Raw genomic sequence first — 15,375 nt, 5'->3', positions numbered from 1 at the left:
CACACTGAATATGTTTTGCCGTTTGATGTCTATGTCTGGACCGCTGCGTCAAAAAGGAGGGCTTCTGCCCAGCTTCTGCCCCGTTACTTCTCCGCTGCTTTCTTGTTCCAGTATGAAAAGCAAACTACTGTTTTTCTCAGACGCGGAGGGATACTGACTTGTTGTGAAAAGTAACTTACAATTCTACCCGTGGTGTACGCTATATATATATATATACATATATATATATATATATATATACATATATATATATACATATATATATATATATATATATATATATATATATATATATATATGTATATATATATATGTATATATATATATATATATGTATATATATATATGTATATATATATATGTATATATATATATATATATATATATATATATATACATATATATATATATATATATATATATATATATATATATATATATATATATATATATGTGTTTGATTTGTGAAGCAATTTATGAAAAGTGCTATATAAATAAAGCTTGATTTGATTTGATACATAATAATATGATATTGTTAGATAGTTGGACATTGCATATGCATAGGCTTGGCCTTGTTGTCTGCATTGCTTAAGCTGGAGCTGTTAAATTCAAAGACACACAAATAGAAAAAAAAGAAAAACTGCCCGCTGACTTCCATTCCACACAAACCAGTTTCTGGTTGTTTGGAAGGCAGCTCGCTCAGTGTGACATTGACTTCTCAGTGCCAATTCCACACTGGGAGCTGCACTTGCTAGCTTTGCTGCCAATCCAGGTAAAGAGATTACAGACACACACAATGCAGTCTTCTGTTCGTCTGCCAAGAAGAAAACCAGCCTTTTAAGCCCATAGAGAAAAAAGAGCTATACACAAATTCACACAGCCTTGGCCCCCGTCCTCGCACAAAAACCAAGAATTCCCTTCTTCTCCAGGAACACGGTTTCTAATATGGGCCTTGCTTTTTTGGCTCCCTCGTAAAAGCATCCTTGTGACTGAGACACTTATCCTGGTCCCCAACAGTGTTGCACATTACTATTACTTGCATCATTCAAATAAAGCAGGAATGTGGCTTACAATCAGTCACACAGTCATTATTAAGCTACACTAATGGGTACTGTCTGGTTACAAACCAAAGTAAAACAATATGAAGAAAAAGTTACACTAGGATTTCATCAGCCTTCTTAATGGTGTGATTAAAAAAGGTGAAAGAGAACATGCCACCGGGAATAGATATAGGTGCCACTTTTATATTTTTAACTTGCTGTAATTAACTAAAATCTTGTTCAAAACTTAAAACTGGATGAGAACTGCGGGGATGACACTGATTTATAGCAGTAGAGATTTTTGCCAAGCATGAATCCAACAATCACTGACTGTGGCATGCAGGTTTGACCCAATTAATCAGCTACTCATAATCGTAAGAGTGTAATTTAGCTTCGGGATTGCAATGTACTAATTTGCATTGTATGTGCTTATCTTTTTTTGGATTACGCATGACGCAGAGAAGCTGCTTGTGAATAATCAAATCAGAGTGAATGTATATCTACATGATACATTTCTCCTAAAAAAGGTCCTGTGAGGACTATGTGAGGGGAATGCTTCTATAGAGAGAAGCGGTGTAATGTGGTAGAAAAGGAGGGCTAATTATGGTGTGGCAGAGTAATGAAGGATGCATGCGAGGAGCAAGACAAAGTAAATCATCTATCATCTACTGTACCTTTAACTCGCTAATTAAAGCCCGATGATTTTGCGGTTAACGATAGTTGCCACTCTGCCCTCGCCCGTCTCCGTCTCTTCCTCTAAGAGATGCCATTTATCTCACCTCAGCATCACTCTCCTTGGCGCTACCAATTGGGTTTGACAGTGAAATCACATTTCAGATCATAAATCAAATGTCAGCCTGCAGGACAGACTTGGCAGCAGATGACAAAATGATTTGGACCCGGGGCTACTCCGAAAGCTTTTATTTCCCACCCGTGGAGCTCGTACTGTCGGCATGAGGATTCAGGGCGGCATGAGGATTTGTGTAGGGGGGTGTTGGGAATTATGATATGCTGGGCTCATGACCTTGTCTCAGGACACGGGCTATGTTTCCGAACACACAGACACAAACAGTAATCTGGACCTCCTACACTGCTGAATAAACCATCAAGAACCAAAAGTACACCTAAATACAAGTATTGTGAAACTGCATTTAATAACCCAGGCTCTTATTTGTTTCAATCACAGAACTCAAGAGTCATTCATTACGGAAAGGTGTCTTTATGGGAAACCATCAATGAATTCCCTACTAAACTTTTGCTCAGAAAAGACAATTTTTTATTTGAACCAGTAAGAATAATACTTATACAAGAATAAGGCTATCGAAGAACCTATGGATTACTAATCATTTACTGTATCTATTTCTGATACAATTAATGCACCCACAAATGTGCAGCACCAAAAACTGACACAATGCTTATTTTTATCCTCCTAAAACCTACCTGCCCGCTAGCAGCAAGCCATGTAAGCATTGTGGAAAGGAAAACGGGATACATCTCAATAGAGAAAAGTGGAGATAGTTTATTTGTAGCCAGCAAGGTAACGAAAACAAGCATACCCAACTACACAGTTCATGACGAAGAGAACATATTGTTTATGTCAGTTAAAGTGCAGTTTTTAGTAAATTAACAAAGTTAGAGATTGAGCAATGAACTTCCCATGGCATTGTTCACATCTGATTTATAAAATACCATTTGGATTTGTTTGTCCTCTACACATATATGAACTTCATGGCCTCTTCAAAGGTACTGTACAGAGTAACCATTTGTTGTCTCTCTTGTTTACCATTCTGGCCAATCTGGTGATCATGGTTATCACGGTACGATTGAATTGTGTAGAATAAAATCAATGTCAAATGAAGAACTGCGTTGCCTTATTTTATTTATTTTTTTAAGTTTGACAGCATTCTGGACATTTTCTTTTCTGTCACAATATGGGTGTCAGGAGAGTAAAAGAAGGTTGAAGGCAGGCAGTGTGGGGGGGACACTGCGGTAGAACAGGGAACAATAGGCGCCCTCTGGCATCAACCTCTGGACAGCCCAAGCTGCTCACCAAAGACACTGACTCACCCACAATGAACCGCTGCAGTAGGAAGGGAGGCTTTAGAGAGTTCAATCTCCAACACAATTGGCCGTATTCTACTCCTTTAAATGCCAGGGAGATGGTGTGCGGCGTGTGCCTTTGTGAGGGGCTTTGATTACAGCAAAGTGTCCTCTAGCAGGAGGGACAGAGAGGGGAAAATGGAGCGATGGCGAAGACAGGCAGGGTGGTGCGGGGACAGAAATAGTTAGACTGTGTAAATGAAAAGGAGGAAAAGAATAAGACTGAATGACTGGGCGAGATAAAAAAAAAAGAAAGAAAAAAGTGGCGAGCGAAACGAGAAGGGTAGAGACGGTCTCCTCTGGCTGTCGTTTGGCCGGCCTCGCAGGGACCGTCTGAAGGACAATGCTGCTACTAGTGGAGTGTGACGTTTGTCCTCTATCCAATTCACCACAGCCCCAAAGAAAACCCACTTACAATCAAGTGTCGATCATGCATCTCATACACAATAAAGTCTTCCAAACAAAATACAATGCATTATCGTAATATACAATACAGCCTCTGTGCAAGAAAAAAAGAAAAAGAAAAGCTTAATGGGAAAAATAAGAAGGCACTGAGATAACATTCAAATGAGGTGATGTGGAAGTCATTGTGCGCCATAGCAGGCCTAACTGGAGATCACATTTAACTGCTGTGCATTTTATACCCATTTCTTTCTCTCAGTAAAGATACATTTCCTTTTTCATGTTTTAATTGTACATCCCTCTTTATTATCCTGTAAGTATTTTCTCTATATTTGTATCTCCACCAGTCTTAATAAATTCAGAAATGCCATCCGACCTCAAGGACAATTACTTCTTCTCGTCAAGTTTGGCCTTATAAGAAAATAGCCACAAAGGCTTCTTTTATTTACAAAATATGCATATTTAAAGTTTGGTTGGATTGCATTTGCATATATACACCGCACCTTTAAAGTACATTGCTTTGCGAAGCATTAGAGGCGCTTATTTAACTGTTATTTCGGGACTTGCAATTACATAGTGGGCACCATTTTTTTGCGTGTTATTTTGGATTGTTAAATAAAGAATGTGATATTTTGACCTATTGCAGTGCTTCAGGATGATCCAGAATTATTTTTTCATGAATCAATCTTGATGATTAAAATGAACACAGGTGGGGAAATTGATTTGGACTGCCAGATGCCCATTACTGGATCTGTAGGCAGCGGGAGAACGGTACCAGGCACTGGTTTCACTGATAATATATTCAATGTCCTTTCCTCTGTGGTCACGGACACCTGAGCCATTAATATTACACAATCACACCAATGGCTCTGATCAATTATTCAATCTCTCGTATGGCTCTGTCAAATTCTATGCGATTCATCTGGTTGTGATTTTTAAAGATGAAACAGCAAGTATCCACCATTTCTACTTCCAACTGGAACAACATATACAAATCCTGGTTGGATGAAACAGCAACAGCAGAAATCAGCGCACCTGCCTCCTGCCTTCTGCCTCAGTGCCAATATAAATATGTCCGCTGTCGTCAGAAACATTTCCAAAGAGGCTGTTTCTCCATCATTGTCTTCATTTGAAGGGCATTTTGCTGCCCAAAGGCAAACGCCTAACACACTCCCTGAGCGTGGTGCCCATCCCCTCTCAGTGCAGCAGACAGGAGAGGGAGAAACAGGAGAGGGGGGGGAAATAAAGCCTTCGTCTCAAAGCAGACCTCACACTGGGTTCTGTCACTACAGATCAAAATCCCCTCAAAGCCATAGATCACTTCCACTGCAGTTCACATGTTCCACACTTAGAAACTGTTTACCAGCCTCAAATACCTCGTCTGTCTCACACACACACACACACACACACACACACACACACACACACACACACACACACACACACACACACACACACACACACACACACACACACACACACACACACACACACACACACACACACACACACACACACACACACACACACACACACACACACACACACACACACACACACACACACACACACCTTAAACATTTATATGGGTTGAGAGGATGCTCACTGCATACATCTAAATGGCAAAACAGCGCTCAGCCAAGTAAACTGACATGGTGCCAGCTCTGCCTATAAGTGACAAACAGAGGACTGTGCTCCTTTCTCTTGTGGAAATACCTGTCAGAGCCTGTCGACTACTCTCACACACAATGATACATACACACATACCAATGGAGGACAGCCTGTCTCCTGAAAGTTCCTCTAATGTGAGGATTCATAGCCAATAAAAGCCATCATAGGCTAGTTGGCAGCTCATAGAGTCCTGTTGTGAACCCGGATATGTTGAGTTCCTCATAGTTTTATATTAGAAATGTATAGTAAGGGTCCCCAGCAAATAGAAACTGCCAGATGCTAACTTGCATACAGTATGTTGAGCAATTTGCACAATAAGCATAAGTTGTGCTTTGAATTGCATTATAACCTATGCAGACAGTAGTTTAAAAATGGCTTGGTGAATTTGGATAACCCTGGAGTGGTTTTGTGGGTTATTGAGGATGATGAATGCAGTTCTGACATTTAAAAGGGTCCAAAATATTAGTTGTAACCAGAAAGAGGTCATATTTGTGATCCCTAGGGGAATATTTCTATGAAGTTTTGTTCGATTATGAAGTTTTAAGGGACTCTGGATCGTTTGGTTTTGACAGATTGCTTATTTATTTGAAAAACAAGATGTCCAAAGTTGAGGTTATAATGTTCATCTTGTGCTCTCTATATCCAATTTCAACACTGCTTATTGTAGTCAAAATCAGCCCACCAAGAGCACAAATATGGCCATTTTCTGGTTAAAACTGCCAATGTTGATGTCAGAAATACAAAACCTCTCAGAAATGTCTAAATCGGCCAAGCCATTTTTTAAAAACTATTGTCCACATAATGCAATGTTATATTAATTAAAGCAATTCACGCTAGGGCTGTACCCGAATATCCGAATATTCGTTCGTTGGAGTACTATTCGGGTTTCAATTTCGTTATTCGGATATTCGTATTTTCTTTTGTTGGGAAAATTGAATCTATTGAAATCTCCAATATCAACGTAAGAGCTCGTGCCTCTTCGGGGGGTGCTAACACTTAACCATAAACTTTATCGTTTACTTTCTCCGTCTTTATATGTAGATATGACTTTTCTCCGTTAATCTCTGTCACGTTGTTTCCTAGCAACAACAATCTCCCGTCAACAGCGCTAACTCTCCTTCAAAATAAAAGCATGTCCATACAAAATAGGAAGCCAAGCTAAATTACACTTAACACATATACAACCGCAACGAAAGTAACTAACACAATGCAATATCCTTTTCAATTTCAAAGAACACAAACTGGGTTACATTAACAAATAACTATAAAACAACAATACTGTAGAATAACAAAATTAATGCCGCGAATAAAACCGAAATAAACGCGTTGAAGCGGTTCGCAGCTGATTATTACGCCCAATGTATGCAGGATAGCACCTGGCTGTTTCTGTGTAATGGGGAGCATTTTTTCTATGTGGTGTGGGCCCAGTTCTAACATAAAACTTTGGGGTACTCAACATTTCCAGGTTCAGAATGCTGCATGGCAACCTGACTATCACATGGGCCTGCGGGTTAAGTGAAAGCCCTATATGTGCTTACAGGCGCCTACGTTGGGCCTGTGAGCGCGGCTTACACCACCGCATTATGGCGCAGGGAGGAAACCTGTCTTTGGAAAGTCCTCTGCATGAGAGAGAAACGTCCCCTCGTCTTAGATAAGGGGGCCGATGAGAGATAGCGATAAAGTCAGTGCTTCTCCTGGGCTTTATCTGATGCTGTTATCTGACTGCACAGCACCCACCATCTCACAATCTTTACACCCTTTAAGCACCTCTCTGAAACACTCACACCGGCATCCTCTCACACACACACACACACACACACACACACACACAAGCGCTCAAACATTCTAAACACCGTACCAGCTTATTGATTACTTTGACACACTCCCATTGTTGAGCAGATGGTACACCTAATATTATGTAAGATTGGAACTGTTCTGTGTTATCTCATGGGGAAAGGACATAAAATGACTTTTTTCTCACCTTTCAGAAAAAAAAATTGAGGTTTGGGGGAAGAGAGTTGTGCGCTTACCTCTATGTCTGTTAGTTGTCTTATCGAACATAAGCATGGCGTCGTCCACCTGGAAGACAAAGAAAGCACTGATTAGCTTAATCTTTTCAAGCAAGAAACTCACGTCACCCACAGCTCATTTGTTCTCACTGTAATTATTCTTAGAATATACAGTCTTGCTGTTTTTCAATCTCTCCTTCAAAATAACTCTGCGTTCACTGGATTACGGTATGTCAGGTTTTTCTCTTTCGTCTGCAAGTCATTTCTTTAAAGGAATTTTAAGCAATCGTTGGCAAAGATGCAAGTGGCAATAAGGGCAGGTGAGAGGTGTGTGGACAACAGTGTACATTTTGGCAGCTGTTTTTGATTTAGTCTTAAGATGAAAATGGTTATTAGTTTTAGTCACGTTTTAGTCATTCCTATCCTTTGTAGTTTTAGTCTAGTTTTAGTCGACGAAAACTCAAAACGTTTTAGTCAACTTTTAGTCGATGAAAAATTACATTTTAGTCAACTTTTAGTCAAAATGTGTCTCTATACTCTCTGAACGCTCCGTCCCCGGCAGATCTCTGTGTCCGCTGCAGCATGTCTGTTAGGCCCCGCCCCCCGCACACAGAGAGACACAGGGAGATCGCTCTTCTGGAGTGAAGAGAGCGGAAAATAATGATATTGCAAGTTAGAAACGTAAGATGCATTTTGATAGACAAGACGGACAATTGGGGGAAAATACCATGCATTTTGAATGTCCGTTAGTCCACCATTAACACCTTAGTCCCGTCTCGTCTCGTCAACGAAAACTAAATATACATTTCGTCATAGTTTTTGTAATCAAGAATCTATTTTTAGCTCGTCATCGTCTCGTCTTAGTCATTTAAAAAAGGTCGTTGACGAACATTTTTTGTCATAGTTTTCGTTGACGAAATTAAAACTGGTGGACAATATTTATTTTTGATGAACACCAATGTCCGGTGCTGTGGAGAGTGACAGATAAACACATTACAGTAAGCAAGCGTGAGACAAATGGGATCCTTCCCTCATCTCGCGGCGGCGGCAGCATCCACCATAATATCATCCCTCATCATGTCTAATAAAGCCACACACAGACAGACAGCATATTTTCTCTTCACACGTCCCTGAGAAACGGATCTCTAGACACACTCTGCTTTCTACTGTATAACTCTGAAAAATGCTTAAAAAACTGAGTGAGGTATGCTCATTTAGTCTGGGAGAAAAATAAAAACAAAAAAAGAGGGGAAGGAAGCAGCAGCAGACAGAAACAAAGAGGGAACACTCTGCACTATTCACTCTCTGGTTCTGGTCTCTAGGTGAGTGTAGCGGTGTAGCGAGGAGGCTTGATGCCGTTCAGGGGGAAAGATGTGCACACAAGCATGCGCCTGTGTTTTTTCACGGGAGGGTGACGAAGCTTCGGGAGGAGATGGGAAGAGACAAGAATAGGGGTCTCACTCAAGCCGAACTGTCTGATTGGGTAAATAGAAGTGCCTGGCAGCCAGGCAGACTAGCGCTGGCACACTGTTCCCGCCACCCTCTTGCCACACATTTGGCACACAAGACGTTGGCACAGCTTGCAGGGCCCGGTTACTCACTGCACGGCTCAGGGGCCACATGCGGCTCCCGGGCACTTTGTTGAAAAAAAATGTATACATACACCTATAGGTAAATACATTTTTTAAATGATTTGGTTGAAATACAAGACAAAGTTTTTCTGGAACTAAAATGTAGGATACAAATGAAAGGATTTACTAAGGGTTAGGAGGCTTTATTGCAAGATAAAACACCTTCTAACCCCAAGATTCCACCGGGTCGGTCTGCGCCGCATTACGGCCGCGGCTGGTCTATTTTCGACGCGATGCGAGGCATTGCATAGCGCCGGGCAGGAAGTGGAACGGTCAGAGCATCCATTCAATCCCCAAAATAAACACATTTTGCAGACCCTATCCCTCCGTAGTCTTTCAAGTGGGAGGAGAAATGCCAGCGTTCTCCTCCGGTTTACAGGCACTGTGTAAATTATATATATAGAATAATTATGAGGATGAATGCATTTTTTTACCACTAAAATACAGCAACACATCTTTGATTCATGTCTTTTATAACTGAGATATTACAATTATTATTAACTTTGTCTGCACAAAGTAGCCTGTCCAGGAAATATGCCCAAATCAACAAAAACGCTTCTGAAACGCGCCCGGCTGGGTATGATGCTGGAGGAGGTCGGACCAAAACCACTGTGCAGATGGACCCGGTGGAATCCCGGGGTAAGGTTGTCACTATAAGACAGTTTCAGTGTTGTTTCTTCTATCTACTAATAAAGGCTACAAACAAACAAACAAACAATCTAAAGATTATCATAGCATTTCTAAGACTTTGGAGATATTGACTCAATGTTGGACGCGATATTACTGGCAGCAACAGTTGTTCACAACATACACCTAAATTGTCTTTGAACCTAACCTTTTGTGTTATCCATTAAAGTGAGAGAAAGTAGGCTAACTTGATTTTGTAAAGCAGTGGGCTGTGATTTTATTGAATGAGTTTGAAGAACACAGTAACTTCTGGTTGTTCTTCATTTTCTGCAGTTCAGTTATTTTGCTGTTACATGGAGTACCTAGACAGATTATAACTCTTTTCAGGAACTAAATAATATAAATATTTGTAGTTCAAACCAGAAACAGTTAATAACGTCTCCACATCTGACAGCATGAAAGCTCCAAAGAGATGGAACAGCATGTTTACTATTTATGGTAAAACATTTAATTTGACAAGTGTGGCTGACAGCCTGTGATCACTTACATGGGAGACAGAAATGAATAGCATTTTACTTCCGTCATGTAATGTCATAAATAGCAAAACCCCCCAAAAAGTAATAGTGGTGGCATTCAACGCTAGAAGTGCTGAGAAAACAAAAATATTCAGTTTTTCAGAAAAATGAAGGTGCTCTCTTGAAATTCAACTGTTGTGACAGAGATTGATTAGCGCCAATTTTGTGAAGCCTACTCAGTGATTTGGCGAGATGAAACTCATCAAAATGTAAAATCGTACCCACAGGCACCTGCAAAGATGATGGACGCAACATAACACTGTTTGTGACGTGTAATACGTTTGTTTGGTTAGGTAGCTAACTATAATCATTGCATCGATGCCATCAAGGCAAACAGGTAAGAGCATAACATTCACAAATTCTGTGTTTGAGACATGGATTTGCTTGTTGTGTCTCTTAACAGATGTACATCTGGAGTTATACGTTTTAAATATGTGACCTGCTCCATCGAAAACTTAGTCGCATTGACCCGAAGGCACACTTTGAGTTGTATACACTGTTGGAAAGAGGAGATTCCTAGCTTTCTAATGATATCAGGATTGTTTTTTGTACTCCAAATATTAAGCCAAATATGTCACATTATATAAAAGTCATCATTTTGAGAAAAAGGCCTTCAAAGTTTTCTCTTCTCTGGAATCCATCGATCTGATTGATTATTAGCGGATCAAATGATCAAAATACTACGGAGGGAAGATATTTTCGTTTGGATTACTGGTCTGGGGGAAGCTCGCGAGTGTGTGTGTGTGTTTGTGTATTTTTGCGTTTGCGTGTATTGTGTTTGTTTCCCGGGGAAATCCCTCACGAGAAACACCGGCTGTTGTTATGCCTGCTGTGACGTCAAGTTACTCCGCTCTCCGCTTGTAATGATGCCGTTACAAGCTTCAAAGTTGTATTTATCGTCTGAATTTGCCGAAACACGTTTAATATTCTGAAAGCCAAGACTTTGTTTATTTGGAATAAGATGAAAACAAACTTTAACGGACCCTGCCGTGTTATCTATGATTACTATACGCTTAAATTCATAATTTCAGCGGGAGGGAGGGGGAGCGGCGCTGCGGAACAGCAGAGTGGCGAGTGAGAGTTGTCATCTTCCCTTTACAAGCTTCAAAAATGTATTTATCGTGTGATTTTGGAAATAAAAGTTTCATATTCTGAAAGCCAAGACTTTGTTTGTTTAAAATCAAACAAAACAACTATTTTTTTACACAAATCCACGTTTATTTTTTAAATGAGCCGTTGCGACTTCCGACTGATTTCGATAGAGCGGGTCACATATTATAAATACACTAATCATAACGGATGAACACATTTTTTTGATTTTAAGTTTAGTACTTTATATCAAGAATAGACCTGTTCTAATTGTTTTTGAAATGGTGTACTTTTTCTGTAAGAGAACGATCCTTAGCACATGTTGTCAGTTACGCTGTTGAACTGTAGAGTCAATTCTAAGCTAGAGTAGCTGTGGAGGCGCACGGTTTTCTTGTGTCCAATCATTTTTAGATTCATCCCGCAAGGGTAACTGTGGATTTACGTGTGACACAAGTTGATTGTGTTTTATAAACTCTATAATGGACCTCAAATGGATTTTGTAAAACAACATCGTCATTATCCCTCAATAGATTCCAGCGTGTCCAGAACGCAGCCGCCAGACTCCTCACCCACACCAAATCCTGGCATCACATCACCCCGGTCCTCAAATAACTCCACTGGCTTCCCGTCTCTCACCGTATCCACTACAAACTCCTGGTCCTCACTTACAAATCCCTACACCATCTGGTCCCCCCCTACCTCACTGACCTCCTCATCCTCTACCATCCTCCCCGGACCCTCAGATTCACCTCAGCCGGTTTGCTTTCCACCCCAAGGGCCAAACTCCGGAGCTTCAGGGAAAGAGCCTTCTCTGTGGCAGCCCCGAAGCTCTAGAACTCCCTCCCCCAAGACATCCGTGACTCTGAGTCCCTCACCCTGTTCCAGTCCCGCCTCAAAACCCATCTATTCAACTCTGTCTATCCATAAGCCCCCCCCCTCTCAATCAACTTCCTCTTGATTGCCTTTTCTGTTTATTTTATTTATTTTTTGTTTTGTTGTTTTTGTTTGCCTGTCCTTGTTTGTCTACCCTCCCTCACACTGTAAAGCACCTTTGAGTCAGAGAAAAGTGCTATAAAAATATAATTTATTATTATTAGTATCATCAAACCTCAACCGCCACGAGCCCTTCATGCAACATGACATTCAAATATGTGCACTGAGATATTGATAGTATTGCTACTGTAAAGCTATTTACTGCCTGAGAGCAGGGAGGCTGCTACTTTGTAAAATGAAGTGTGGTCTATTAAAGGAAGTGTATTATATAAATGTGTGAACTGTGTTGTTGTGACATTATTAGAGGAGGACCATCCTGTCAGCGAGACCCATACAACAGAGAACGCAGATTCACAGTGAAGCACTGATGGGCACTTTAACAAAGAATGTGCACATCATGTGAGTGTCACACTCCAGCAGGTCACACAATACAGTCTCCCCTCTCTTCCACACCCCCAGCCTCTCTCTCTGCCACTTGCACAGTCTATAGAACCATCTCCCGTGCTTCAGGGCTTTTCAATGTAGTTATTCAAGCAGAACACAACTGTGTGCCTCCATCTGATAGAAGGTTAAGGACCTCTTCACTGCTCACAAAAAAGCCCGCCATACAGAGGTGAGGCCAGGCTCACCTCAGGGAAGAAATCTTTCTCCGTCCTCCTCATCCTTCTCTTTCACTCTTCCTTTTCTCCAGGCTCGGTGAAAAGAAAAGGTTCAAAGGATAATGGCTGTCTTATCACTATGTAAAAGGGGAATGGGAACTCCAGCGAAGTGCCTGGCCTTTTGTGACAATGAAGAAAAGAGCAAAAGTCTATTTCACTGTGGTATATGCACTGGCACAGTCCACGGCTACTTAAAAAAGAGAAGGCTGAAGACAGTCGGGGGGTGAGAGGGCCGGGCAGCTCTTTAACTAAACCTGCAGCAAACACATCGAAAGCCAAATAACCTCCTCTTTAGAAAAAGGGCTGACAGGTGTGTATTAGCCGGGTGAATTGTTGGTTTACTAGCAATTCACTTTTAGTCACAGAGAAGATGGCAATGCAGTACTAGGGTCCATTCGATAAATGGAAATTTGTTTCGGTATAACATACAAATGTCAGCTGATTAAATTAAAACGTAATAATAAATGTTCAGTATGGCAATGAATGTTGTTAAAGTAAGTGGGTTGTTATGTGTGCATAAAGTTGCGTGAAATCTGATATTTTAGATATGCTATCACTCAATATTGTTATTTTTCACATTTACATAATATATAAAGGGGCCCTATTATGCAAAGGTGCAGGTTCATAATTGTATTTTGTGCCTCTACTGGGACATGTCTCCATGCTTTAATGATCAAAAGCTCTTTATTTTTCTCATACTGCCTGTGCTGCAGCACCTCTTTTCACCCTCTGTCTGAAACCAGAGCCCAGTCTGCTCTGATTGGTTAGCTGGCATGCTATGTTGTGATTGGTCAACCGCTTAGAGTTTCCCGTCCCTAAGACTGTCACTTCATATGTATTGGAGCGCTAGCCAATACAAGTGCTACGTAGTGATGTAACGATATAAGGGAAGTAAACAATGACAATGGAGGCGTTTAAGGCAGAGAAACTCCCTCTGGAGGGTACTTTGGGATTTTAGCATGTGCAAACCATTTTCCTATATAACACACGACTAAAGTAAAGGGAAAACCCAAGAAAGCAGACTAGGGCCCATTTACACCATTTCAACTTGGCTGAAAAGGTATCAATTAATCTAAATGCTAAAAGACTTTTCTTGTGTAAGCTTAAAGGTGACCGCACTTTGGTCATTGGTTTCAGTCCTCTATGTATGCCATGTTTGTTAAAGGTCAGTTCCATTAGTTTCATACTTCATATTGTGACCATTGAAGGTAAGAGACTTGATATATTGAGCTGCATTTCAATCTGAAAGTGTTTAAATGTTTGCCTTTGGTGCAAAATATGAACACAACTGGAATTATTTGAGCTTATTGCTATAAACCCTTTGACTCTCCATAACTTTATAGGCACATTACACCTAGTTCGAAGCCATAAGGTACAGATTTTGTCACGGCTAGAGAATGTGTGAGGTTTACAGGTCATGCTGATATATTCAAGTGGAAAAACTCCCCGTGGTCAGTCAATTGAGAGAGCAACATGACACTGGAGCTCTATATCAGTCTGGTCTGACACCTTTTCCTGTTCCTGTCATATAGCATGACACCTAACTCCATACCAGGTGCAACCTCTTTGTCGGTATCAATCCATAGGTTTGAACAACCTCAGAAAAATGCAAGATAATTCCAGAAAAAGGTTGCCGAATGATGAATTATGTATCAAAGGACGATGGCATCAATAAAGGCTAATGTGCTCCGTTTCTGGACAGGAAAACAGCGGCGGTGCCAGCTGACAGGGAGAGATTTAAGAGCTCTGGAAATGAATTATGACAGCGATTTAGAAAGGTGTCAAATGCACATTTACATTCGGCTCATGGCTGAAGGCTAGCACAGGAGCGGTCCTGCAATTTGGGTGTGACACTGATATAGATCATATCTGATGCCAAAGGAACGGACACGTGAGCCACAGACGGCGACCTGGGTCTGCTTATGCTCTTCCTTTTGTTGAGGCTCTGGTCTCTGTTGTTGCCCAGCGGGGCTTTGTGTTGGTTCTATCCTCTCCTACATTCAACTATTACACTTGCTGTGCAGTTCACTTTCACTCTAGTGGAAAATAATGCACTGTTTGCGTGTTATTGGGCAATTTCTGTGTAAAGGTTTGTTGGGATTTGTGCTTACACTGAATACCAAGAGTGCAGTCTGTGCTGTTCGCATTGATTCAACAGGTGCACAAAAGAGCAGATCATTTTGAAAATCTAAGCAACTACTTTTGACAATATGTGGGTGATTCAACTAACAAATCTGTGTAAGAAAAAAAGAAAACCGCAGAAATATTTCCAACTAATTGTACTGAATCACTTTCACCTCAAATATAACTGAGCCGTGTAAGATATTCACATGTTTGCCATGGCAAGGGGATGTCATTATCATTAATCAATGTTAATCATTCTTATGATTGAAATTGCATCAACCGAAAAGGTAGGAAGTGAAGGACAGAATAGTATAATACAAAAATTGAATATTGACAAAAGAGAGATGAAGTAAGTGCATTTTAAGTGAATACCTATTGTTATCAAATTTGATTTGAATCAGCCTTTTTAGAATAATTCAAGTCTTTAATACACGGCAAAACAAGCGCCCCCTACA

At 40.6% G+C, this 15,375-nt stretch overlaps 1 protein-coding gene across 12 annotated transcripts in view; it reads right to left on the bottom strand.

Moving 5' to 3' along the window:
- Positions 1-15,375, bottom strand: part of LOC307019677 (RNA-binding protein Musashi homolog 2) — a 306,709-nt gene that overhangs the window by 121,380 nt on the left and 169,954 nt on the right. For all 12 annotated transcript variants that reach the window (XM_079650724.1, XM_079650717.1, XM_079650715.1 and 9 more), the window contains exon 7: positions 7,244-7,292. In XM_079650724.1, the coding sequence (XP_079506850.1) occupies positions 7,244-7,292 (49 nt within the window). The remainder of the gene's footprint in view (positions 1-7,243; positions 7,293-15,375) is intronic.

This window comes from Notothenia rossii (genome assembly GCF_949606895.1).
Source record: "Notothenia rossii genome assembly, chromosome: 9".
Classification (NCBI taxonomy): Eukaryota; Metazoa; Chordata; class Actinopteri; order Perciformes; family Nototheniidae; genus Notothenia; species Notothenia rossii.
Note: the sequence above shows the minus strand (reverse complement) of the source record. Positions and strands in the feature narration are given on the sequence as shown.